Source organism: Cyanistes caeruleus, chromosome 1, assembly GCF_971803275.1.
Source record: "Cyanistes caeruleus chromosome 1, bCyaCae1.hap1.1, whole genome shotgun sequence".
NCBI lineage: Eukaryota > Metazoa > Chordata > Aves > Passeriformes > Paridae > Cyanistes > Cyanistes caeruleus.
The window spans coordinates 63,342,290-63,369,853 of record NC_141701.1 but is presented as its reverse complement, the minus strand read 5'-3'; the positions used below and the strand labels follow the sequence as shown (position 1 = coordinate 63,369,853).

General features: G+C 36.5%; 1 protein-coding gene across 1 annotated transcript; it reads left to right on the top strand.

Moving 5' to 3' along the window:
- The first annotated feature begins 991 nt into the window (after positions 1 to 991).
- LOC111925319 (uncharacterized) lies at positions 992 to 26,467 on the top strand. The gene is made up of 8 exons (XM_086895904.1): positions 992 to 1,244; positions 2,165 to 2,318; positions 2,913 to 3,029; positions 15,515 to 15,581; positions 20,685 to 20,972; positions 22,836 to 22,921; positions 23,677 to 23,749; positions 25,836 to 26,467. The coding sequence occupies exons 1-3, from the start codon at positions 1,116 to 1,118 to the stop codon at positions 2,993 to 2,995; spliced, it is 366 nt and encodes a 121-aa protein (XP_086752030.1). The 5' UTR covers positions 992 to 1,115; the 3' UTR covers positions 2,996 to 3,029; positions 15,515 to 15,581; positions 20,685 to 20,972; positions 22,836 to 22,921; positions 23,677 to 23,749; positions 25,836 to 26,467.
- Positions 26,468 to 27,564: the final 1,097 nt, after the last annotated feature.

Genomic DNA, 27,564 nt, shown 5'->3' with positions numbered 1-27,564 from the left:
AAAAACATTAATGTTGTACCTAGAACTAGAACTAGATCTGGATGTAGTATTTTGAAGTCAGTCTTACCTCTGTGCTCAGCAAGATCACGGAGCCCATCTTCCCAGAAATGATGCCAAGGCACATGCTAAATAAGGAGATGAGTGGTGACAGTCAACATGACTTCACTAAAAGCATTGTGCTTGACAAATCTGGTGACCTTTCATGACAGAATTGCAACACTGATGGGAAAGGGAAGAGCAACCAACATGATCTACCTGGACTTGTGCAAAGCACTGGACTTGAATGACATTCTTGTTTCTAAACTGGGAGGACATAGATTTGATGTATAGGCTACCCAGTGAATAAAGAATTGTCTGGACTGTTGTACTCAAAGCGTTGCAGTCAATGTCTCAGTGTCCAAGAGGAGTTCAGTGACAAGGTGTTTCCTCAGGGATTGGTATTTGGACCAGTACTGTTTAACATTTTTGTTAAGTGACAAGGACAGTGGGATTGAAGGCACTCTCAGCAAATTTCCAGACAACCCCTGGCTCTGTGGCGCAGTTGATACACTGGAGGAAAGGGATGCCATCCAGATGGCCCTGGACATGCTTGGGAGGTGGGTCTGGTGAACCTCATGAAGTTCAAGAAGGTGCAAGGTCCTGCACCTGGGTCGAGGAAATCCCAAACACAAACAGAATCTGTGCAGAGAATGGCCTGAGAGCGGCCCTGAGGAGATGGACTTGGGGGGTGATGACGGTAGATGAGCAGCTCAGCATGAAGCTTGGAACCCAAAACCATACCCTGGGCTTCATCAAAAGCACGGCCAGCAATGCCAAACCTGGCGAAGGAATATCTTTTCTGACGCACGAGAAAATCAGACTACCTGGAAAGAAACCAAAGCAGGACAAGTAGGGCTCGATGGAAAGCGGGGCCTGTGGCTCAGGCCCGAGCCGCGGCGGCGGCGCTGCAGTCTCGGCGCTGGGCAGTAGAGGGCGCCGCTCGGTTGTGCTGCCGGGCGGGAGCGGGGCTGTGGCGGGCCCGGGGCGCCCGGCGGGCCCGGGCCTGGGGCCATGGCGGTGTGATCGCTCCCTGCCCTCCGCAGCCCTCGGGCCGCCACGGGCTGGTGCTCCCTTCCATGGGGCAGCGACCACTGGGAATAAAGAACAAAGCCCTCTGCCTCCGGCGTCGGTATTGCTTGTGCGCCTCCAACCTGTGCCTAGAGTCTGTTCCAGCGCTTGGGTCGGTGTTGGAAAACAACGAGCTGGTAATTTGCGGCAGAGATTTTTGAGAAATGAATGTTGCTTCCTTTACATTGTCTTCGAGCAGAAACCAGCATGTACTCTCTGCTCGCTCTTTGCAGGTGTTAAATATTGTTTCATTGTTTTTCATTTTTTTTCCCCCGTCCCTTGTCTAAAGGACTCACCTTAGCTGAATGCTTTAAGCTTTGTGAACACAGACCTGGTCTGAGAAGTTGGTGCAAGGAAGGTGATCCTTTCTCGTAAGCTTGAAAGCTAAAATGGTCAAAGAACATGGTATATGACAAGGTTACAGGAACACCAGGCATTAAAGAGTACTTACTGCTTGAATTGGCTTGTCGCTGTTGCAACTTGCCTGGTTTTAGAAAACTTTGGAATTTAGAGCAGAGGCTGAGGAAATTGGCAGTGGTTTGACATTTGTAAAGCTGTAGGGTTGAGAAACTATTAAAATACAAGGAAAGCTATGCTGTTGATGAAAATCTACACAAAACCTGAAAATTATTATGATCCTACATGAGAAATGCAACCTTTGGGGAAAGGACAGACATCATCTTCTGCCATTATCATGAATCCCAATCTAAAGTATGTGATGTGGCCAGGAGAATGTGTTCTGTTTTGAACATGAACAGTTGTAATCATGCACTGTTAATGATTTTGTTATACTGACGAAAAAAGCCCCAAAGCAATCTCCCAAAATCCCACACATGCATACCAAATCAGGTTATTGAAGCAATATGTGATAGTGTCTCGTTATTTGCTGTATCTGTCCTGTAGAGACAGCATGCCTGCATTTATTTCTCTCTAAAGATGATGGGTTTCTGCGGGGTTTTGTGTGAGGACAAAGATCTTATAGAATAAATGATACAATAAATGTATAAAAGATGCTGTATATGTAAGTATTTTGCAAATGGTACTTTTGATTCTCAAGAGGCAGGCTGGACTCCAGAATCACCTAGATGACATTACTACACTTGGAAGATTTGCTGGAGGTCATGAGGGGTATGTGCAAGCATCAGTTAGACTAGGCTGGAAGAAAATGTCCAAATGTCTCTACAAAGGAACAGGCACACCTTCTTTGAAGGGTAAGAGGAACAGACAATGCCGATTCAAACATATGAAGAACCTATTCTAAATAATTTATTTGCAATTAAATTAATTTAATGAATACTCTTGAAGATTTGGGAGATCTAATTGTGGCCCTCCAGTCTCTAAAGGGAGCCTACAAGAAACATGGAAAGGGACTATTTACAGGACCATTTACAAGACAGGACAAGGGGAAATGGTTTCAAACTGAAAGAGAAGAGGTTTATAGTAGATATAAGAAAGCAGTTCATTAGTGTGAGGGTGGTGAGGCATTGGAATAGGTTGCTCAGAGAAGTTGTGGATGTCTCATCCCTGGAGGTGTTCAAGACCAGGCTGGATGGGGCTTTGAGCAATCTGCTCTAGTTTAAGGTGCTGCTGTCCATGGAAGGAGGGTTGGAACTAAATGATCATTAGTGTCCCTTCCAACTTAAGACATTCTTTGGTTATCATATCACCTTAGACTGCTGTAAGCTAATTCCTGAGGAAAGAAGAAAAAAATCTTTGAACATAATAATGCAAGATTGTACATTCTTTGGTTCTGTGTTAGCTATACCTGTGATGACTGACATAAAGAACATGTTTGTCTTGTCCAGAACACTCCATGGACTCAGGATTTCCTTCCTCCCTTAAAAGGACTCAAGATTCCCTTCCTCCCTCTCCTGTCCTGAGAAATTAATGTTTACTGTGAGCTGTTTTTCTGGGGACCAAAGGTAATGGTGATAATTTAAATATGGTAGACTGTCTTTCTGAACGTTCTCTCAGCTCAGAGATGATTATTAGTTCTTTGAAGAAAAACTAAGAAATAACAAAAGGTTCACATTGCTAAAGAACTTTTTACCAGTAATCATTCTATGAGAATTATGTTTATTTTCAGAGAAACACATTTGAGAGAAAAAAAAAAAAAAAAATAAAAGAAAAAAAGAAAAAATAATAAAAGGAATATTGAGAGAAGAATAAGCACAAGAAAATGCTTATTTGCATATTGGCTACACAGAAATGAAGATCCTGCTGTGGAAGACACAGATTCAAAAGAACCATAGATTACTTGGTGATGGTATGAGAAAACAAGAACTCAAAGGATGGGAATCTGAATTATCACAGAGCTGCTGAGATTTTTTTCTGTTCTCATATGACAAGAGTTATGCAAAAGAACACTTTGAGTGCTTGTTCTTCATTAGACACTTCACCAGAAGATTGAAAAACAAGGACAATTATTGCATTAACAGAATTTTAAATGTAAAGCCTAACATGTATAAATTATCATAATACAGGTGAAGCCCTTGCAGTGATATACTTAAAAATTCTGAAAAGCTTGGTATAAGGTTCACTCTTCCCTGTAACATTTTTCAGAAATCCTATGAACTAGATGTGTGGTATGACATACTCATCTGCTGTGCTAAGGAGAATAGATGAGAAAATATGCAGCCTAATGAAATGTTAGATCAAAAATCTGTCTTAAAGATAGGCATTATCACCATAAGATATTTAGATTTAAGACACTCTAAACTCGTGTTACTTCCTTGTGGCTATTTGACATGCACAATGCCATGAAGTGATATAATGACCCACTCTCTCCTAGATTCATCAAACCTCACAACATTTAGTGTCAATGTATTTGACAGTGTAGCACTTATTGCCTTGATTTAACCACTATGATAACAGTTGCAGAAGAGGTCAGAAGTAGCTTCGTATCTATGTGCTGATTTAGGTTTTTCAGAGAGCACACACCATTTTATCTGTGTACTAGCAAGTTAGCTGAAAAGTGGAATATGTCAGTGTTTGAAACAGTTTGCACACAAATAATCTGAAAGAAAAAAATTTAGCAGACTTTCCTCTAGTTGGCCTTTTCTGAGCTGCTGTTTTGAGCAAAGGTGTAATAGAACTCTACTGGATTGTTGGTTCTACTAGACCTTTGCTCAAAACAGCAATTCAGAAGATGCCAAATGAATTCTGTATGGAAGGAGATGTGTTAAATATTGCTAGGTTATGGATGCCTAAGGCTAGAACATGAGTCCAGATGGCTGAAGTTCAACAGATGCCACAGAACTACAGAACTTGCATAAATATGTGATGTCAAGTGTGGGAAATCACAGTGATGTTTTTCTGTGCAAGTATGAAGGCCTGAGTATCTTACCAACAACCACAAATAAATAAATATATATATATATATATATATATATATATATATATATATATATATATAAATTAAGTTCCCAGTATTTTACATTTGAAATAAAAAAGAAGACCATGTTCTGTGTCTCTAAGCTATCTATCAGATGTCAGTGGAATTTTTCTTGCAAGTTCTTGCAAAAAATTTCAGAATACCTATTGCAAAATATCAAAGATAGAGGCTTTATCCCCAGTCTAATGGGTTTATGAAGATTGATGTCATAATTAGAAACATACCAAATAGTCTAAATAGTCATATTCAATTCAAAATACAGTGCAGCACTGCTGAGACATAAGTTTCACAGTAATATTCTCTTCAGTAGGGAATGAATGAAAATCATCTTGCTTGTACTGTGAGAAAATTTATGCCAAAGATTTGGGGCCTCCAGATGTATCAGGTGGCACAGTGTGGAACAAAAAGCTAAATCTCACTTGCAGTTAGTGCCATCACTTCCCAGAAATAGATGTTGGGCATTTGCAATGAGAAACAATGGTCACGTACAGCGGTGGTATCCGGAAAGATTAATGCAGTGGTCTTACCAAATCCTCAATGCACACAGACACACTGGGTAGGGAAGCAGCCAGTGCTTCATCCAAATTCCATGACAGAAAAATTGCAAAAAGCTCTGAGAGCCCCAGGCAGAGAACCAGGACAGGTGAAACCAGCCAAGCCATCGGATGCATCATATCACAACAAGAGCTTCTGGACCATTTCCAGCAGCAGTGCTGACGTCTGAAAGTGCTTCAGAGTGATTGAATATTGTTGTGTGGGTAACAGTTTGCACCTTTTTAGCCGAGCAAAGCACAGTTTCTGATTCTTTTAAAGAAACAGTCACTTCTTTTAATATATAGAAACACTATTTGGAGAGCTTATGTTTGAGAGGTTCAGCTGGGATGCCTTGCAATGAGGAGTCAGATGCCCATTTAGGACTGTGAGGGTATTCCTAAGCTCTGATTATTGTGTGGAGCTCATTGCCCAATGGAACTCTATTTTAGTTCTTTCACCAGAGTATTTTTCAGTGTACTAAGTCTATACCTAGATGAAAATGAGATCACTACCACATTTTTTATCTTTGTGATGTTTCAGATTTTCTTTATGACGTTTGTGCATTTGTGTCTCAAAAATCCATTCATTTCCTCTGCTGACAATCTTCTTCAGGAACATCTTCAGCTTCTCTAAAAGTTTTTGGTTTTTTTTTTGTTTTATTTTTTTGTCAGACAGAAAACCAAAATCATTTGCCTTTAGTGTCTAGTTCAAATTCTAAATATTCTAAATATAAAGTGGTGGGAGATGATGAAAAAAACTTACTATCAAAGATAATCTGATCGAAAATAGTTTGTTATACAGGCAAGATAACTGAAAAACAGTTTTCAATGTCTTTATAAAAAAAGAATGAAAATGCAGCTGTATTGATGTAATATCTCACCTGCCTTTTATGAAGCAGATTTCATTGGTGATGCTGGATTTGTACTTCAGGCAGTAGCTGCTACATTTGGAATCAATGATTGCATCTCTTGACTTTTGCCATTAGTTATAATAAAACAAATATGTATGGATTTTAATTTTTTTTACTGTGAACACTTTACAGGACATGAGTTGAACATATGTGCGGCTCCAGACTGCATGAGCATAATCCAAGCGTAAAACAGCACATTATCTCTGAAGTCTCACATGTCCCTTCTTTAAACTTTCCAGTTGGGTATGAAAAAAGAACCTTGCTAAAAAAGAACTTTTGTATACAAGTAATTGGAAGAAAGATGAGGATTCTTTTTTCTGACCTTGACATAGCTTAAAAATATTTTTAAAAATACAGGAAATTATGAGGGCAGAACATAACACTATAGATCATGTGTTTTGGTAAAAATGAAGACCCTTTGATGTTAGTAAAAAAAAAAATCACAGTTGTGGAGAAGTAGGCCCTCTAGCTGACAAAAAATATTGTCTGACTAGAACTTCTCAGAATTCAGTTATTTTAATGAAAAAAAAAAAAAAAAAAGAGACTCTTGTTTGAAAAATAGAAAAGATGATTGCTTTTCCTTTCTCTTCTTTGTGTATCTGTTCCCCTGCCCATGAAAGCTGTTTTTCAGTGCTTGCTTTCTCTTTTTTAGAACTATAATTGGATATATTTTTGTAAGTCATGAAGGTTTATGTTGCACACATTTGTTCTATGGTTAATTGCTTTTCTTAGATTCTGTAATGGTTTTTCTTCCAAGGCTGAATCCTCCTCCTTAATTTTCTACTGTGTTTTAATATTAACTGAAGCAACTTATGAGAATACTATATCTAAATATGTATGGCAAGTCAAACAGCTGCTAAGAGTGGGACAGTGAAGAAACTTACATAGAGAAGAGCCAGCATCCATTATTTTTCTTGGTGAAACCTTTCTTGTGATGCTGTGATGCTTCCAGTACCTCTGAATGTCTGAAGAATTTAGAATTTTCTCAGATGTTAAGGCTTCGACTTCATAGTAAGGGAAACAGGCAATTGCTTAAAAAATATTGTGATTGGCAAACGATCTGTAAAAAAATTAAAATGTATTAATTTCTCCATAAATGTGTTAGTTTAAACAACTTCCATAAAACTATTCTATCTAAAGTGGCAGTTATTAAAAAGACAGAGCCAGGCTCTTCTCATGCATGCAGAGCAAAAGCAAAACAACAGTCACAAGCTGAACCAAGGGAAATACTGACTACATAATATGAGGAATAAAAAATTTACAGTGAAGGTAATTATACAGTGGAAAGAGATTTTTCTAAATCTGATTTGAAAAGACTAGGAGCAACATGATCTAACTCTGAAGTTAACTTTCCTACATGATCTTCAGAGGTCTCTTCTAACCTTTTCTATGACATATATATATATCTATATGCATACATATATAAATGTGTGTGTGTATATATATTCTATTTAATAGTGTGTAACTATTCTATATAATACCTAACTGAATATATTTTTGCCTGAAAATCACAGTAAGGAAAAGAAAAAAATAAGATCTGCTGTCCAGTGTCTTTCAAACAAAGGGAAACATATCCATCCAAGAGATCAAAGGCATGAAGAAGCTATTGGGACATTTCAGAACCATATCTACATCAACGAAGGAAAACATCCTTTCAGTTGTTTCCTCTCAGTAATTGCTATTTGTTAGGGTATCATATAAAAAATCCCAACTTTTTTTGTATTTATAGAAAAAGAAAACCAGATTTAGAACAAGGTAGGACCTAGAAATACAGTTTGTCTTATCCCATAGCCAAAGCTAAGTGATCTATCCTTTTTCTAATACTAAACTGTATTTAGCTGAAATATACTGGAGTGGAAATGCATTTTTTCAGTTCAGAAGGCTTCTAATCTGCAGTTTAATACTCAGAAATAATTTCCTATTCCTATTTAATTCATCTTTCCTGAAAAAATACCCAAATTTATTTTTCAATTTAATCAAGTTGGAAACTCAAACTTTTGTCTCAAAACCATACTTTAGAATTAAGAAGATCAAAGTTCTGCAATTCATGGGGTGGAATGTTTTCTTCACTAATTTTTAATTGAGGAGAAATTTTTGCATTTATTTGTTGAGAAGTGCTCTGGCTGAACGTCAGGTTTCTGCTACTGGGAGTGCAGCATTACTGCAAGACGGTTTTAAAGCCGGCTTTCTGACTGGATGAACAGAAGATTGCCTGTTCTGCAGTTGCCTTATTGAAACCTGCTACTCCCACAATCTTACTCCTAGAAGGAATAAAAATACCATAATTCAAAAATATAGAAAAGATTAATTTACAGGCACTTAAGACTGACTCTTGAACAAAAGGTCCTGTGTAGTCTTACACACATGCCAGTAGTATATAATTCTGCACCTCTTAGAAGAGTAATGCCTCATTACCCGAGTCATACCCTGGGTGAAGACCACCTGAATGATGTTAGATTCAGGCAACACAGAGGTGGAAAGAGGAAAATATTTAGTAATATAAATCACAACTAAGGCCATCTGTCCTGCAATTGTCAAGGCAGTAGACCGCCTCAGGCTCCTCCTGGGCTCTTCATCACTACCAGCTACCTGAATAGTAACAGCTGCTGCACTTTCTTTCATCTGTGGATAGTGAGGAGGCAGTATTCCAGCTTGTCAGCTGCTAGTGTGCCCACAGTGAGCCATATATTTTTTATCTTTTGAATCAAGCTATTACAGTAACACACTTCACATGGGAATACATTCCTATATATAGAAAAATTACCAATGTCTTAACATTTAAATACAGTAGAAGCACTTGAACAAGCAACTTTTTTTTCTTTGATTAAACACTGACTGTTCCTCAATTATCAAATCAAATTTGAGGTCTTAGTTCTTGGTCTTCAAAGCTCTCGAGAGAGTGGATAAATTTAGAAATATAAACATTATAATCATAATAGACTGGAAGGTTGCATGAAGAGAACATCTAATCCATCTTTCCTGCCAGAAGGCATAATCAACAAGGCAAATATCACCTCAGGTATATATTGGTCCAAGCTATTTTTATACATCTCCAAAGGAGAAGTTTCACAGACTCCCAAGACAATTGTTCCCATGCTTCGCTAACTTTGATCACTATAAAAAAAAAAAATTAAAAAATAGTAACCTAAATCTTCCCTGTTGCAATTGAAACCCATTATTTCCTGTCCTATCCAACATGAATGTAGAAAACAGATTTTTCCTTTCCTTCCTGCAGCAGCCTTTTGCTTACTTGAAGGCTCTTTAAGACTACCTTAAATCTTCTCTTTAGGTTAAACAACCCTAACTTATCAAGTCTTTCCATAAAGCTTTTCATCAATATCAGTGCTGTCTTTCAGACTCTTTTCAGTTGGTTCAAAACTGAGCAGAATGGTACAAATAAAGGTTTATATTAATTTATGAATTGATGAAATAAAAAGGCTAAAATATTAAAAAATACAGATGAAGGAAATTGTCTTTTCAGTTTAATTCTGATTGGATAGTAGTAAGGTAATCCTTTAAAAAGGGAGATGAAAATGTGTTATGAAAATTGAGATACCGTGTAATAAGACCATGAACAAACATGGAAGGACATACTTGATGAAATATACTGAAAGACATTACAAAAAAATTCCATCTGGTTCTGAAGTGTTTAATGGAAGGGCAAAATAAGAGATGGCACAACCTAAAAAAGGCCATAACCACACTGAAAAGGGAACAAGAATAAAGTATTAGGTGTGTGCTTTAGCCATGCTGAGTTTCAGGTGATATGTAAGTATCCATAGAAAATATTACAGAGAGAATTGTGACAGGAACTTTGAACTGAGTCAAGAGATCTGAGATTAATTTCTGAAACATAGAAATGTGCCCATCAAATCTAGATCAAATCTATCATCTTCCTAGAGCTAGAAGAAAGGCAAATTTAATTATATTCCTAAACACAACATGGCCGAATTCCTATGGAGAACTACAAAAAATGTACATAAAGAGCATGTCTGTCTTGTCCAGAATGCTCCATGGACTCAAGATTCCCTCCCTCCCTTAAATGTCATCCTGAGAAATTAATGTTCATTATGTGCAGTTTTACTGGGCACCAAAGATAATGCTATAATTTAAATATGGTAGACTATGTTTCTGAAAGTTTTGTCAGCTCAGAGATAGTTATTAGTTCCTTGAAGGAAGACTAACAAGTGACCAGAAAAAAAGATCCTCCCCTTTAATATGCTCTCTTTTTTTATGCAAAAAAAGACCTATGTTAAACATAGCATCAGGCCTATGTTAAACATAACATCCTTGGCTTTGGGTCATGCATTTAGATCATCTGGTACAGAAGATTTTCTATAAGCAAGTAATAATCCCAAATATGTACTCTTAATTCTGGATACTGTGGAGGTCTTCCAGATGTGAATGTAGCTGTAGCTGAAACAGCAGTGTCTGTTCAAATCTTAAACCTACTCAAGATAGTGACTCAAGGCTATGAACTCTCTTATCCCGTTAATAATGACACTTCATTGCCACTGTAGTCTATTTAATAAATTCACATGAAAGCAAAGGCAACGGAGAAAAGTTGTAGGGGTGAGAGAGAAAACATGGAGAAGCAGGAATTAGTAGCTGTTTCAGATAAGGAGTGGAGAGATGAAACAGAACAAAAGGAAGGAAACATACTAGAAGAGGTAGCAAGTGGTAGAAGTAGCAGTGTCTTTAAACAGCCATTGTAAACTGAATTACACTGAGTATACCAAACACCTCTTTATTCAAACTTCAATAATTAGGGACCTTTGTCCAAAGGAAATCTATGTAGTACAATAAATTGAAAAGTAGTCATTAACATGTAGAAGAAATCCTTTTCAAAAACGCAGTGTTACATTGCAGTGACAGGCCATCTCTGTTATGTAATATTAATGAAAAAAATTATTTTTCTGGAATAAACAGTCATATGGCAGACAAATCCAGCTCATCATCTCTTAGAGTTTTGGCAGTGCTATTGAAAATGCTTGGAAATGATAACTGGGCCTCTTAACAACTTTCCCATTCCAATGTCCTTTTGGAGATTTCCATCTGAAGAAGTAAGAGCAGGCCAAGCAGAGCATGTGTTTCTGCCTAGATAGTTGTGAATTTTACAGTATGTCCTTCGTTTAGGGATCTTTTGACCTGAAGGTGAATGTACCTAGAGGTAAAAAATCTTGGGGAATTTATACCTTTATTTGGTAATCTCAGTTGATGTCCTCTTACTTGTCTGAGCAGCACTTCCTTACCTTCCTTATTTTCCTCCATGTTTCATACATAATTTTAAAGTCATGGTCCCACACTTCATCATTTACCTCACTGTGGATTTCTTACTTGTAATTTCTTAATTTGGAATAAAAAATACAAATCTTTTAACTTGGTTTTCATTACCAGTTTTCTGTACACTTTTAATACTCCTTGTGGCTTTACAATCTTACTGTATACCTCTGATGTGAGTGGGCTAGAAATATAAACTGTGTTCAAGGTCTTGAGGAGTCTGCATAACTCAGACAAAACGTTTTCTTTTCCATTCTATTCATTTTAACTCCTAAAATTTTCTTAATTTTCTAAACATTTCAGTGCATTGGCCTGAGGTGTCAGGATTTTATGAATGGTAACATTTAGTTTAGAGCTTATTGGTGCATATGAACAATGAGCTGGGATATAATATGAGCTTATTTTCCCATGTATATTACTTTGAATTTGCTGACATTGGTAATGTCTACCACTTCATATCGCAGTCATTCAGCATTATGACAGTGTCCTACAGTGTTGTCACCAAATGATTCTATTAGATCCTTAATGCATGCTGTAAAATAGAAGTCTCAGAACCCTAGTGTTATCCTATTCTACTGTTAATATCATCAGCTTTAATTTCTTTCTGTCTTTCTATACATCTATTATTAGTCCATGGAAACTTAATTTCATCATAAATCTCTACTGAAAAATGTTGTTAAAAACTTTCTGAAAAGCCAGTGTCAAGTAACTATTTTCCATTTGGTCATTGATTCTTTGAATAAACTCCAAAAATATATTTACAGGAGGCAAATTATTTCTTCCTATTTATGTTCACACCTATCCATAGGCGTACTATTTTTTACATGGAAATCAGACTTTCTAATCAGAACTTCAGTCTGAGAACCTTTCTATGAACTGAAACTTTATTTCCCACTATCCATGCTACCAAGGACATTTTATATTTTAACTGAATCACTTACTGCAGTGCATCTTTTTTATATTTTAGTCCCTTTGAAACTCCTAGGTGAGTACCATCTGGTCCTTGAAATTTGCTACAACTCATGTTATTGATTTTTTCTTCATAAAAATGTAAGAATGACTGCACTATGTCAGACCAAAGGTCTATCTACATCAGTACCATTCTCGGACAACACCAGATGTCAAGGGAAGATTATAAGAAAGAAAGAAAGGTGTTTTGGTAGTTCCTTTAAATTCTCCTCTTGCCTTGAACCATTTGTGGTTCAGAGATGGCTGAACATCAAATCATCACTTTATTTTAAAATTATTAGTGATTTTTTTCTTCTACAAACCTTATAGTACAGGAAGAAAACACTGGACTTGTCACATCTGCCAGCCCCCTTAGCAGAGGTACTCTGTACTGTGCACGGAGAAACAGATCCTTTTGTTTTGTTTCATGGTTGTAATTTCTGGTAGGGAAACCTACTCCATTTTCTGCATCTTCATTAAGTTTACAGATACTCATTAGGTTCACAGACTTCCATCTCATCCATCTTTGATTATCGCTTTTCCAAGCTGAAGCATTGTACATTTTCAATCGTTTGTTGCATGGAATTCCTTCCATATACTTTCACAACATTACTGCCTCTGTCTCAACCTTGTGGTGGGATGTTTTTGTGGTCAGGAAGCAATCTCCAAGCTGGCTCAAAGCATTATAACTTTTCAAATGTATCTTCTATTTTATTTTTAATATACTGTCACATCAGATGATTTCCCTGTTTGAAACTAAATCCCACTTCCCCTTACACCTGATTCCACCAGCAAATGAATGTGTGGGTACAATCTGTCAGCTACCGCAGAGTAGGTATTTGGTAGCAAAATTTTGAATGGTATCCCAGTCAGTGCTGGGAGAAAGGTAAGCACTAGCTGTATTCTCTTGGATTTGCTAGCTCACAGCTCCAAAAACGGGCTTTCAGTATCTCTGGATGAGATACCAGAGTTTCATCTCTCTCGTGTCCTAACCCGATATTTAGCCAGGCTACATGATTGAAATCTGCTTTCGTTATTGAGTTTTCTGCTGCTGCATCACTTCTCATTTTTTGTGTCCCCAGTCACTTTTACTGTCATGATTTGGAAAGGAATGCAGGAAATGTTAATGTAACCCTAGTATTACCCACTTTCATAGGTGTTGAACATTCCTGATTGATAGTCACTTTATGCCCTTTCTCATTTGACCCTGTTTATAATACAAGGCCACAGTATTGTCAAATGCTGGAATAACTGGCACCTTGTAATTATTTCCTTCTTACTTATTTTCCTTACACCACATTTGTAATATGTCTCTTAAGTGAATATCTTAATTTAAAAACAGGCATTTTTTTGCAGGAAAAACAGGAATGGTCTTGCTTTTGGGAATCATCTCTTCCTTTGGACCCAGTGAAGTGACTTTGCAGGGCTCTGTTGAACTAGATTGAAAATTAGATTCATTGCAGTCAGGGTAAATGTCATATCATGTAGATATTATGCTTCTGGGAATACATTTTTCATCTGTCCTTCTCTACCTTTTTAGATGCATTTTCTTGATCTCTTTGATTTGCCAGCTACGAGGGTAGAAAATAACACTGATAAGGAAATGATTCCTGAAGAAACAGAATGTGCTGAGAACAGTTACTTGTTCAGCCAGTGCCTCTCATTCTGTTTTCTGAAGTTTCTGGGAAAACACAACTCAAAAAATAAAGATTTTTGTCTATCTCTGAAAAATACTCATTTCTTCCAGTCACTCTTTACAGCCAACCTCTATCCTGCCTCACTTCAGCAGAGGTTAAGATTTTGTTTTCCATTCATTTTATCATGCCAAGAAAGAAGGGGAAGAGGAAATTTACTCATCAGTCCACACAAAGGTTTGGGATAGTCCATAATAGTCCACAAAAGCTGTCATGAAAAAAGATGCAAAGCCTATGCCTGTAAACATAGATAAAAAAAGGCCTGTTTACTTTTGAATTAGTAGAGTTCTGACTCAGCAACCACCTGAAAGTAAGATATTCATCTTATATCACCTTCTTTTTGAACAATGAAAAGATGAATGGGAAAAAAATCTTGAGAACAGAAAAATTAGCAGGGCAAGCAATGCATGTAAACTGGTGTGAAAAAGCTAACTTAAGTAATTTAGAAAAAGAAAGAATGAACAGATATACTGACTAGTGAATTGTGTAATGAAGATAGATGGTTTGGTGCTCTTAATTTAGTCTCATAATGTGAGAACAAGAAGACACTCAATTACTTTGTGTTAGCAAGTTTAAAAGTGATAAAAGGAAACAATTCTTTATGTTGCGAATAGTAAATCTTTGGAAATCAAATACTCTGAACATTCAGTTACCTGAGCAGTTTAGAATATTCAGAACCAGGCCTTACTGAATGAGAACAAGCACAGCTTTGGTTACTGTTCTGAAGCAGGAAATCACAGTGAAATAGTGTCACTATATCTATCTATCTTTTAAAATGTTGGAGAGCATTTGCAATTTGATTTCAAGACCATGTTCTATATTGGACACCCACAAAAAATTGTGAGAGCTTTTGGTGTTTTATGATCTCTCAAGGAACGTCTATGTTGTTTAAGATTAAGATAATTAAGTTCTCACTTAGAGTGGCAGATTCATTCTCATGTCCTAGTCAGAGAATTGTAGCCAGCATGCCACGCTTCTTGTGAGGGCTGGAATAAAATCCCTTGGGCAATTGATCTCACTGCTATAGCTAGGTCTTGGATAAACACCATTACTTTTTTAAGGCATGTGAATGAATCTTCTCTTGTTGTCATTATGCTTGATGACATCTCTCTTCTTACTGAGGCATTATAGCTGAATTTCTGTTCACTGGACAGTTTGGTTATCTGCAGGGTGTAGGTATCTGTGAGAAGTGTGCTTGGTAGAACAAGGTATAAGCTGATTAAAGTCAAGGAGCCCGGGTGAATGTTTACAGACACCTAGGACAAACTTCAGACATTAAGGCTTTCAGGCAGCACTTACACTGTTGGAGTGGTGATCAGCTGTTCTCTGGATTAGCTTCAACAGTCAATTATTGGCATGGTGCAAGAGACATTTCAACATTTCAGTGTTAAGGTTTCACTGTTAATGAGAAATGTCCTCCCTAGGGAAGGCCAACAGTCCATCTAGCCCAGTGCTATGCCACGGGAAAGTCAAAGAATGCCATTTTAGCAGAGTGCATATGTCCAATTTGCAAGCCATAACTCCTGTACTCCACCAACTTCTGCAGCTACTGTATTAGAATATTGCACATGAGATCTTAATGCATGGTTTTAGTATCCATTTGTGACCCCGTTGCTTATGAGTTTTTCTGTACCTTTTCTTCTTCAGATCTCCCTGCTTCTACTGCCTCCCTGAGCATCAAGGTCCAGATATTCTCCAACCACTGGTAGAACAGGTATTTGTTTTAAATACATGTTGTACTAGCTTGGAGCCACCTTACTTAGTGTCACAGAATTTGTCTGTTGCAGAGTTTAATGAAGAACAGCTCTGCATTACTGTTAATCTCCCCCTGTGAGTTTATAACCTCTGCTCAGGCCCTTTCCTTAGCATTCTTTACAGGAAAGATGCTAACCTGTCCTTGTGACATAGGTACTCCATCTCCTTGATCATTTCAGGTTTCTTCTCTTGTATGCACATTCTCTATATCCACTACATCCTTCTGAGCTGCAGAGATAAAGGACACACAGTCTGCAAGGATGTAGCCATGCTAGATGCAGCCTTTGCCACAGAAACAGCCTTAACAATCCTAAATGACTTCTGCACATGTAGCTGCCAGTTCAGAGCATATCCTAATTCACTGCTCACAAGAAGTCAGCACCCTAGGAACACAAGCCCATCTATTATCCTCCTACTCAGACTCTAAAATGTCTTACACAGGGCTTGACATTTCTGCCAGTCAAACTTCCACTTTAGAGACCCCATGTGACTATTTTAGTTTCCACTGCTGACAGTTTGGTTCTGTTACAATGAAGGTTCAGCCAAGTCTTTCTAATGTAGGCTCTTTCATTGTCATACATGGAGATTATGGGTCCCTGCCTGCCCCTCACAACCTGCACAGTTTCAGAGAATGTTACTATGCAGGTCAGGGACTTTAGTCCCTTAGCTAGCAGTCTGAATTTAGCTTTCAGAGTTTCCCTCTTACATTTTCCTACCGTGACTGGACAGACAAGAACCAAGTTTCTCTCATGCATCCTTAGCAGGTTTAGTGTTTTAATCCTCTTGATTGAAAATAAAATAGTTTCACGTTTGGACATTTTCCTTTGGTTTAGGGAAAGACAGAAACTGTTTCTGTCATGCACTTGTATGTGAAATGTGATGGAAGGGGTTCTGTGATGGGTGGTAAAGGATTTTGATGTTAAGGCACATGTTGTCTGAGATTGCCAGAAGAATGTGGTTAGCGGAAGGGGAAGTATGAATATAAGTACTTAAACATTTTGTAGGCACTACATACCTCCTGTGGGCTAAGGAAGTAGTGTTCAAATGTCCTGCAATCTTCATGACAGAAGTGGGGGGAACAGATCTTCAGCTCATCTGTGGAGTTAGGCACAAAGCCTCTGTAGTATTCCCACTGTAGTATAGGATGTTTAATGTTCATCTTCGCAGTTCATCTTCTCAGCATTTACCCAACTCTGATTCCATGGTCACCATGACATGTCAGTTCTCTAAGGAATTTCTTTAGCACCTCTCTTTTACTTGCAGAGTCACAGATCACTTCATTTAGCATCAATGGCTAATTTTTTTCTCTGCTTGCCCTTTCTCCTACCTACCCCTTTGCACTGCTGGGGCCAGCACTCAGGTTGTTACTACAATTATTTTTGTAGTATTTTTTTTTTTCCTTGAGCTTCACACTTTTGCTTCCATTGACATAATTAACATACACAAATCATAATTACCATGCTGGAATGACCTCTTGGATAGATCTCTTCTCAGCTTTGAACAAGCAGGAAATACAATCCTGCAGATCTATTTTTGCAGCTCCTGCCATGCATCGGATGCTGACACTTCTGCATGCACCCTGAGGTCCCCGGCACTGTCAGTGCCCTGTGCTCAGGGTATTAATTGGCTAGCCAACAGAAAAACAGCCAATCAAACAGCTTAAGTAACAAAGGCAGCATTGTATATTTACTCTGATTATCTTACTTTTGCCTAATGAAGCTGCTTTAAGGTTTCTCTCCTGGCAAGGATCCAAAATGCTTTTATCTGCCTGCATGCAGTGGGCTGTCAAGCTGAGAGAAAAAGCCTCCTTTGTGTGCATGGTCTGTCTTGTTTTCAGAGTTGCTGCAGAGGAAATGGTGGATATCTTTGTGGGTGCCTTGACTTTCATATGGTGAAGGAGGCCTCTAAGGGTGTCTTTTTCATAAATGTTCTGATTTTTTTAAAAAACTTTGATCCCTGTGAATGGAGTGTGTGTTGAGAGTGCATCAGGCACGCAGTTTCTTCACCGTGTGGTTCCCCCACTTTGCTTAATTTCTACGTCACTAGTGATATTACTGGGCCCACTGCTTATTTGCTAATGCCCTCTAGAACTGGCTATATATCCTCTATACTGCTGGGTATATAGCCCTGTCCCCATCCTTCTCAAAGAGAACAGAGAGATCTTAATCAAATACAAAGAAACTTTTGAAGGAAGAAATAAAAAATTAAATCAAGTTATTTCTTGAAAAGAAAAAACCTTAGAAGGTTTAAAATTTACATGGCCTTAGTTTCCAGTACAATATCCAACACAGTGGTATTTTCTTTAATGGATTGCAATCCATTAAAGAAAATAGTGAGAAGTGTGAAGAGGATGCAAGCAGCATAAGAACAATCAGGTTTGTGCTCTCAAGAAAAAAAGTTTCACTAGTTTGTGTATTTATTTCTCAACTTTTATTCCCAGTTAAGACCTTCCCTGATTTTACAAAAAAAAATTTCTTCAATTCTAGAGTTATTTAAGACACTTTTAACAAAATTGTCTCCTAAAATTTTGCTAAGGTATCTCTTATTACAAGAAAATTTTATATATTGTGGAATTTTTTCCCAATTATTTTCTAACTGAAAAAATAACTTTGCACTTTTGTTTATATATACTTTTATTTTATATTTTATTTATTTAAGAAGTTCCTTTCATAGTCAAGTGATATACCTGCAGTAAATATAGATTATGCAAAGAAACTTGTGCTGGAATGAGTTCATACTAGCTCCAACCAAGTATGTAATTTTCACTGCTGTATGTCAGAGTGATTCAGTATACTTCAGATTGAATTTGCAAAATATTGTTTTTTCCAATGTTGGGTTTTTTCTTTCCCTTATGTTTCCCTTAAACATAAACATTTATAAAATAGGACTGCCTGGCTTCATAGTTTCCACAGAAATACAGCCATCAAACTGAAACTCATGGAATTTGCTTAGGTTTATTTCCTGAATAGATGTCAGGGTGCTGCCTGCGTGCCTCTGCTCACTGTGAGTAAGGATGGTGCCCAGATCTGTGCAGGGACCAATGTGTCCCTGAGTCCTGACAGCCAGATCCCTGGAAGGGTGTATTAAGGCACCCCTGGCACTAGTTTCTCAAAAGAAATGCACTAACCTGGAGAAAATGCAGGGTATGAAGAGAACAGAGATCAAATTGGTGGAAGGTGGTACTGACTTGATCTCTGCACTTTCGTAGTCAGGTTGGTTGTCTGTTTTTTATGGCCACAATACCTGAATTTACAGATATTCTGTGAATGATTTGGTAAGAGCGCAAGGACAGAATAAATGTCATGTTCCAGGGAAGCTGGCATGCAGAGCTGCATGATGATACAGCAGTCAGACACCTTCTAAAAGTAACTTCTTGTTTTTCCAGTGACAGAGGACAGTGAGGTGCGTCTGGAAACTTGAAGGAAAAAGAGATTACAGTCATTACAAATGTTCTTATGCTGAAGTCACCATTTGCTTTCATTAATCCATTGATCATGTATTAATGAGAGTGACTGAGTTAAAGAGGAGGGAAGTGAGCTGCTAGTGGGGGCACTGGAGACAATTCCATCCAACCAACTCTGTCTGATTGGAGAATCCTAATCAATGCCAAATAAAAACCTTTAATATATGCAATCTTCTTAATGCACAAAACTCTTTTCTCCTATACAGTCCTTTAGATCTCATTTCCCTTCTTCTGCTATTTCTATTCTAAGTTCTCAAACAAGAATTTTTTTTATGTCTGTCCTGGTACTGCTACTGCTCTAATAATAATTAATCAAATGTTGTTATTATTTTATTATTATACTACAGACAATGTTTTTATCTTGTCTTGTAATTTAACACTAACCATTCAAAACCAGAATTCAAGAAGAATGAAAAATCTATTTTATCTACCAATAAAAGGTAATTTTTCATTAATATGCAGAACAGTTTGCATTTTTTTCTACAATAATTACTTATTTAACCTTTCAAAATTTAGATTTTTTTTTTATGAACAACAGTATCAGACATTGTTAGATCATTTTGCTGGTTTTTATAAAAGATAATGAGTACTCTTCCTTTGCGTGTTCAGTGTAAAGTAATTGTCGCTATCTTGTGGTTTTAAGAAATGTTCAGTCACCATAAACAACGTATTTCAGTTTATGAAAGACGTACCATATATGTCACTTTCTGTTTAGTGTGTGCCTATTCCAAGATACCAAAGGAGCTGAAGTAGGTTCATAATGGATGTCGTTGTTTGCTTTAGGTAAAACAAATACGTTTTTTTGATCCTGTGTGTATGAACAGAAAATGCTGTGTGACAAATCCATAGATAAAAGACATATGCAGCTGCTTCTCAGTATCTCAAGCATGGTGCAGAGCAAATAACTAATCAATTTTCTTTTAGATCAGTAACAAGTCATGTATTAATGAGTAAAACCTGTTTCACAGTTACGTGCCATATGAAAATTCATCCTCTGGAAACATAACTTGGTTGCTGGACAACATGCAACCTTTCTGTAACAGTCAGTGTTTTATTTCCAGTATCATGTTAAGTTATTGATAACTAGCCCAAACACTCAAATATCTTAGGTCATTGAATCAACAAAACCTTTTGCAGAAAGTCTGTTATTTCATTGATTATAACCCAGAGTTCAGATTTCCTTGTACTTCTTTGGCAATGATAAAACAAAAGAGGAAAAGAACAACAGAAAAGCAAACCAACCTCGCTCAAATTAGGATAAGAATGTAATTTAATTCTTATTTCTCCACACCTTTTACTGACAGGTAGCTATTAGGTGCTGCATCAGAATGGAACATCTCGCATAGTGAAAATTAAATAAATTACTGCTCAATGTATCAAAAATCTAATTAGAAAAGCTTGACAATTTTTGTGTTTTGCCTTATTTTCAGTATTACAGTATCTTTACCCAAATATGTATTAGCTATGAATTCTCATTTTAAGCAGGCTTATTTCACTATGAAATTATTTTTAGAGTTTGTACCTTCCCTGCATGAAAGCAAGAAACCTCTTGTGTTACTGTCTACATAAAAATGTTAATATGTTTTTCCTCCTGTGCAGATTCAACAAAAATATCCAGAATCATAAAATCACAGAATATTCTGAATTGAAAGGGACATATCGGAATCACTGAGTTCAACTCCTGGCCCTACACAGGACACTCTAAGAATCACATCATGACTGAAAGCACTGTCCAAATGCTCCTTGAATTCTGTCAGGCTTGGTTGTGTGGCCACCTCCCTGGGGAGCCTGTTCCAGGGCCCAGCCAGCCTCTGGGTGAAAAACCTATTCCTGATATTCAACCTTCCATGAATCAGTTCCATGCCATTTCTTTGAGTCCTGCCACTGGTAATCACAATAAAATGTCATCTCTCTATAAGTGGGGGTATGTGGGTGTGAGTTTAGGTCTTAGATTTGCTAAAGAAGAATGTGCAAGGTAATTGGGGTTGCCTTTGTCTCTGTTTTGTCTGCAGTAGCAAGTAGACCAGTAGAAGCAAGATCTGTACTATGAAACACTTGGTGTTCATGCCCACACAAGTCACATTTTAATGATGGGGGGATAAACTCTAGGCTATCCTATATTTTCCAGCCCATTTGCAGCTGGTGTACTGGAAGTCGTCCTTCTTCCTTAGTTTCACCTGAAAGAATTTCAGTTCAAGTACTCCATGGCAGCTCCATGGTGCATATCAAAACAGAGTAAATGGGGACAATTGGCAGTGCAAAACCGCTTTCCTGATACAAATTAAAACACAAATGTAGGCACGTATACTGTGTCTCAAAAGACGTAATCAGGCCATAATCAGAAAGATATGAAGTGGCTCTTAAAAGGCAGCAATAGAATCTAAGAAATGGCAAGTCTAAAGGAAAAGTATACTCACTATGGATATCAGTGCACAAAACCAATGGAATTGAATAAATGCTGTAACCTGATCACAAGGTATGAGATGTAGGAAAAAAATAAGCAAATGGACACCTCTTAATACTATAACTAAGGGACATTAGAATTTTTTCATAATATCAAGGAACAAATGGAATTAAAAAGCAACATTCACTGGTCTTTATACAAAGAAAGTCTGTCAGACAAAATACTGAAAAACCACAAAAGTCAACACAGATGTAGCATGTTTCATTCCAAAAGAATAAGCCTGTATACAAGCTTGTACAAGTAGAGGGACTGGAGGATTTGAGAAAAGACATAGTGTGCAGAACCATCTGCTGCTGCAACAGTGGATTTACAAACTGAAATTTTCTTAAGTTGCATTGAATAAGAGTCCCTTTTCTTATTCTCACACACTTTTCATTGCAGTTACATGTGTAGCAGCATGACATATGAGGGAAAGAATAATAAAAGGGGAAGGAAGCAAAGATACTGCACAGATGTCTTCTCCCTACCCCTCGCCCTGATTATTACTACAGGTTCTGCTGAGACATTAGAATATCTATGAATTCATTGGCAAGGATCCATGCCATCTAATGAAGAAAACTGACTCACAAAAGGAAGACCTTGTTTCTTGCTATTTGAATGGGAAATTCCCTCATAGCAGAACACTTGTTGCTGTCTAAACATAATGCAATAAATAGATGGCATCCACTTTGTATTTCTTGAGCAATGTGTTTACTGTAATTCACTTGAATACATATAAATCTGTACTAATAGTTTTTTACTAGGTGCTATGCTTGACTCAGTAGGTGTTAACTTTGATTTAGTAGATTAAATATCTGATTCAGCAGGTAATTCACATGTTTCAACAGGCTGTATAGTTGATTCAACCTATGAATTCTGGCAGTGTTTATTTTTTCCAAAGTTTGTTTTATCCACATTAGAATGAACTTTGTTTAGTACTCCATATGGCACATTACTTTAAGTGCAAGTTAAACATTTTATCTTGAATGTATATTGTAAAGTGTTCATTTAAATATATTTATATAGCCTTTCTGAATTTCAAGCAGGAGATTATTCCCTTGTGGAAAGTTTTGTGTTTAAACATTATTCTTCTATTAATGTTAGTTTTTGTTCAGTTGTCATACTGAAATTTCAGAAACACAAAAAAAGGTGTTTTTCTATTTTTTTAACTATTTCATACCCAAAGGATATCAAAACATAAAAGCAGAATAGGGAAAAGATGCAGGTTTCAAAATATGATGGTTCCTCTTTGACAAATGGATATTTATTTTTTGCTTTTTTTAATCAAGTCCTTTTACGTCTTACAGGTTGTACAGCAGAAACTAATTTAAAAGAAACCTTGATAATAAAGCAGTCAGAGGAGAATTCGCATGGAGAAATATGGAAAAGAAAAGTAAGGAGAAATTAAACAGTAATATGGTGGTGTTGGTTGAATATCTGAGGACAGACTGTGGAAGAACATGTTACAACTTCTGAAGTAAAAGCAATAAGGTAACATTTAAGTTCACAGGAACTGCATCAAAAATGAATGCAGAGAAGACCTGTGGCATTTCATAGTGATGTGTGTCAGAGCTAACAAAGAGCAGGTCTTTTAGGAGGCAGGACAAACATGCAAGGAAGTTGTTACCCTGTCTGTCACACCACCATCTAGTGGGCCTTACTAAGATTCTCACTATGCAAAAGTAAATGTAATCTTGGCTAGCAGAATGGACTGGTTCTGAATCTTTCCTGGAATCTTAGCAGTAGATTAGCTGGATTTCAGTTGCTAAAATCATGAAATCAGGTAAGCAGGAGTTGACAAGTAGGATCCTAAGTATCCAGGCCAAACTCCATCATAGCTAGACATATATCTCTTTTTATACTCATCAACTGCTCAGTGTTTTTCCTTTCACACATTAGACTACTGATGGTTAGACATAAACCTGTAATGAAAATAATTTTGTTTAACTTCTTAGAGATTTCACTGAAAGCTACTACTCCATGCAACTTGAGCATCCCATGGTGGCAAATATTCTTTTATTTAATTTGACTTCTATTATTTCTTGTTCTAAATGATAATTGCAGTTCTTCATTGCAGATGGTTAATCTTGTTTTAGTTTGCAATTATTGTTTTATTTGTATTTTAATTATATATTTCATGTTTTTTAGGTATAATAGAAAGTTGGATAGTTCTGTAAAATACCTGGCACAGAAAACTAGGAAGATGCAAAATAATAAGTAGGTAAGACAGGAGAAGAATAAATGCTGAAATGTTGTAAATAGTTTATATGATTTTAGCCTTTCAACCTTATGTTAGGTTATCCTAACTTTGCACTTCACAGTCATTGTACTGAGTATTGGCTATACTGACTGTTTTTATTTACATCTTCATGGATTGATAAATTAAAATGCAATTTTTGCATCTCCAACCTTAATGTTTTTAAAATGCAGAAATTAGAATTTCCTAGACAAAGTAATTTTATTTATTGAAATTGATTTTGGATGTTTCTTGCCATTGACTTTTTGAACAACTGTGCTAAAGAACTGTAACTATGATGCTGATGTACTATGCTCTTGATCTGTGTTGGAATGGGCTAAGTTTTACCTTTGTAATGCATGACTAAAGGTATTAGAGGTAAAGAAAGCATGAATATCAATCTGTTTCTGTACTCAAAATGACCCCTGGTTTTATTAGTAATGGAATCTAGGTGACATCATCTTTTGACAGTCATGATCTTTAACCCAGTTTGATCTAAACCAGACTCCTTTGGAATGATATCATTAAGGTAAATCCCTGAAAGAAGAGCAAGACATTTTATTATAAACCATTTAAGGGTATTAAGTTACTGGGAATGATTTCACTGATTTTTCTCCTTATAAAGGACAAACAATTTCAAGATTGCAGGTTAATATTAAGAGACAACTGAACTTCGAATTTTTTTGCAGTTGTATTAGGTTTAATTTTCTTAAATAAATTGTAAGTCTTCACATCTTTTAAAACATGATACAGAAGTCACTGAAGTATTTCTTACATGAACACTGCAGTAAAAACTGTATTATTATATTTAATTCTATTAAGCAAAATTGAACTGCAATAAGAATAAAAAAATAATAATAAAAAAAAGGTAAAGATTTTGTACAAGGAATCTTATTCTTTCCACCCTATCCACTTTAAACCCATTCCATCAGTCCTGTGAATTCATGTCTCCTTTCAGTAACTGCCCATCCTGGGACTGTTCTCCTTTTCTGTCACATATTGACTAATGATTTAATGAATTAACCAAGATCTTTTGTTTATCATGTATCAAAAAAAATATTATTTTAAAAGTTGAACATTGGTACTAAATGAAGAATGGTACAGTTTTGATTTGATACCAGAGAGAAAAATATTGTTCAAAATACCCACTTAGGCAAGGAAAGCTGTAAACAAAGATGTGTGATTTGATTGCGATATAAATTTTTGCTCTTGATTTTTTCCATTTCTAAAAATCTTGAAGACACTGAATGGAAAGAAAAACAGCAACTAAACACTCTCAATAGCAAAAATGCACAAGTACACTTTGAAGAGCTTTGTTGCTACCAAGAGAAACATTATCTTTTATTCAATTGATTTGTTTTGTCAATGTTTTTCCCTGAAAGCAGATTGCATACAGACATCTTATGAAATCTTATAGTGGCATTATATTGAGCTTAATCCTGATATTTTTGGTAGCCTTACTTTTGCATTTATCTTCCAGCCAGGTGTTTCCAATAGTTTTGACTGTAAGATAACCCAATAGCTGGTGATTAATGTAGCCATCGTAAAGAATATAAACAATCCCGGAAACAGAACTCAAAGTTCAAATATGGATGCTAACAGTAATTGCTTTTAACAAGTGCAAGGAAGAAGTGAGAGGAAACCTGACATTGAATTTTGTGTTGCCAAAGAGCAACTGACCAGCGATAACAGAAGCATCAGAAACACAGAGTGCAGAGAGGTAGCACTTTGCACAGGAAGTATCATGAAACAGCCCATGTCAGCCCAGTAGTAATTGGGCCTTTGAAGTTTCAAATGTGAGAAGAGATGAACATTCATCTTTAAAGTGTGCTGAGTCTCAGGGATTACTTTTGGTTAAAGTAGGAATGTGCAGTTATTTGAAACCTGACCCCAAGGTCTCTAAAAAGTTTGGCTTAGGTTGTGCTAGGAATGACCTTGTAAATTTAGACAGCTGCTAGACTACTGCTAGGAGCAAATTATTACAGCAATTGTGATTTTCATGACTAGCATAAAAGCAAAGGGCACCTATTTAAGACCTGTGAGGTCAACTTTCACATTTACTACATTGCAGAGGAGGAGAAGCGGTGCAGTCTCGCGAGAATAAGATACTGTGAAGAACGTTGAGATTCTGCATAAAGCTGGAGGAAAAGGAAGAAAAACACACATAAATATTGCAGTATCATTCTTTCAAGACATGAGTTATTCTAGCAAAAATATATTACTTCAGAATATTTTATTAAAAAAATTAATTAAAAAAATTCTTGTAAGTATTTAGAGCCAAGGTGCCAAATATTAAAAATATATAGCAAACCTTGAAATGCTAACAGTTTTTTTTTATTGTTTTGCCTCTTTTTAAAAGAATAAATATTTAAGCAAAATAGGTTTGTCAAAATACAGTTGATTTTCTTTTTTGACTTTGTTGGAATTAAAGACTGGATATAAGCCTAAAGATATGATTTTGTGGTCACTTTATTTAATGTCATGTCAATCAGAGATTGAAATCATCAATTCTTTATTTGAACTTTGAAATTGTTTCTATTTGATCTATGTATTTAAGTTGTTTGGTTGATTGGAATGGAGTGGTTTTATTCATATGAATTAAAAAAGTTGAGAATTACTTCTTTATGTGAGATATTAGAATTTCCTGTGGAAGCAAGTTTATTTTTTTCTTCACTTTTTATTAAAAGAACAAAATTACTGCTATATTTTTTAGCCTGTTCATACGTCTGTATAGCATTTGATTATGTGCTTTCCTCAGAACACTGATGGACCCAGAATTCAAACACTCATGTACAATAATCTTTCTTTATTCAACTTACTGACATGTCACAACTAACCCATTTATTTGGTTTATTTTCACCTTTGTGACTCAAATGTTTATCAGGAAACCAACTGAATTCTAAACAAAAATTCAAAAATTGATTTTGCATGTCTGTACTAAGATGTTATGGTTTAACAGAGATATCTGGAATCCAAAAAGGTATCTTTCTCCAAAATGTTGAAAGCTGATGATTAATATTACTATAATGTGGAGCTCAAACTCATGAGCTTTATTGTGCTGACTACTATTCTCACCAAAAGCAGAACTTACAAAAGCCTGATAGAAAAAGAAGCAGCAAATTAGATTTTACAATGAGTGATATTGGTTATGGTGTTCAGGTGTTTGTGGTATAACATTTAAAAGATATTTTGAGGAAGGACTCACTGATGGAGAAATTGGAAAGATTAAAAAAAAAATCTTAAAAAATTAATGGAAGACAGTCATAAGAGGATAGGCATTTAAAAAAAAGATTGGAGTTGGTGGGTAGCTGAGAGAACAAGGAGAAGAGTGAATGCTAGTTTCCTAGGAAGATTCCATTAGGCATTTGAATGAGAGTGGTTTTTACTGAATGTAAAGCATAGGATCTTATTTGAGAGGATCTAGGATAGACTGCATTTTAATTTGTGTATAATATAGAACTTCACTTAGCTCAGAGGTGCAAGACAGATAGATCACCTTGGCAAGCAGATCAGTAAGCTACACATATTTTCAAGGAGAAAGAGCCACAAGCATTTTAGAAGTGTGGACAACCAAGAAAATGCATCAGAATGAACTCAGGAAGGATCAGCAAGTGGGCTGGATTCACTAGTGAGTATGTAGGAGAAGGTTTGGTCTTGCATTTTGTCAGTCAGTATTTAAAATGAATTGGTGAGCCCCTATGTGCTGAAACAGAAATTTGAGGAATGAGCCAAGTGCCACAAATGATGATGTGGACAGGGCACATGAGTTCTTGGAAGAGAAGCAGACCTGTTTAGCCTGA

Bases quoted from the DNA above. Each gene is read 5' to 3' on its own strand.
- LOC111925319 (XM_086895904.1), top strand. From the start codon at position 1,116: ATGGGGCAGCGACCACTGGGAATAAAGAACAAAGCCCTCTGCCTCCGG. The intron at 1,245-2,164 runs GTAATTTGCGGC...TTGATTCTCAAG, and splicing joins TGTTGGAAAACAACGAGCTG to AGGCAGGCTGGACTCCAGAA. The intron at 2,319-2,912 runs GTAAGAGGAACA...TGTCTTGTCCAG, and splicing joins AGGCACACCTTCTTTGAAGG to AACACTCCATGGACTCAGGA.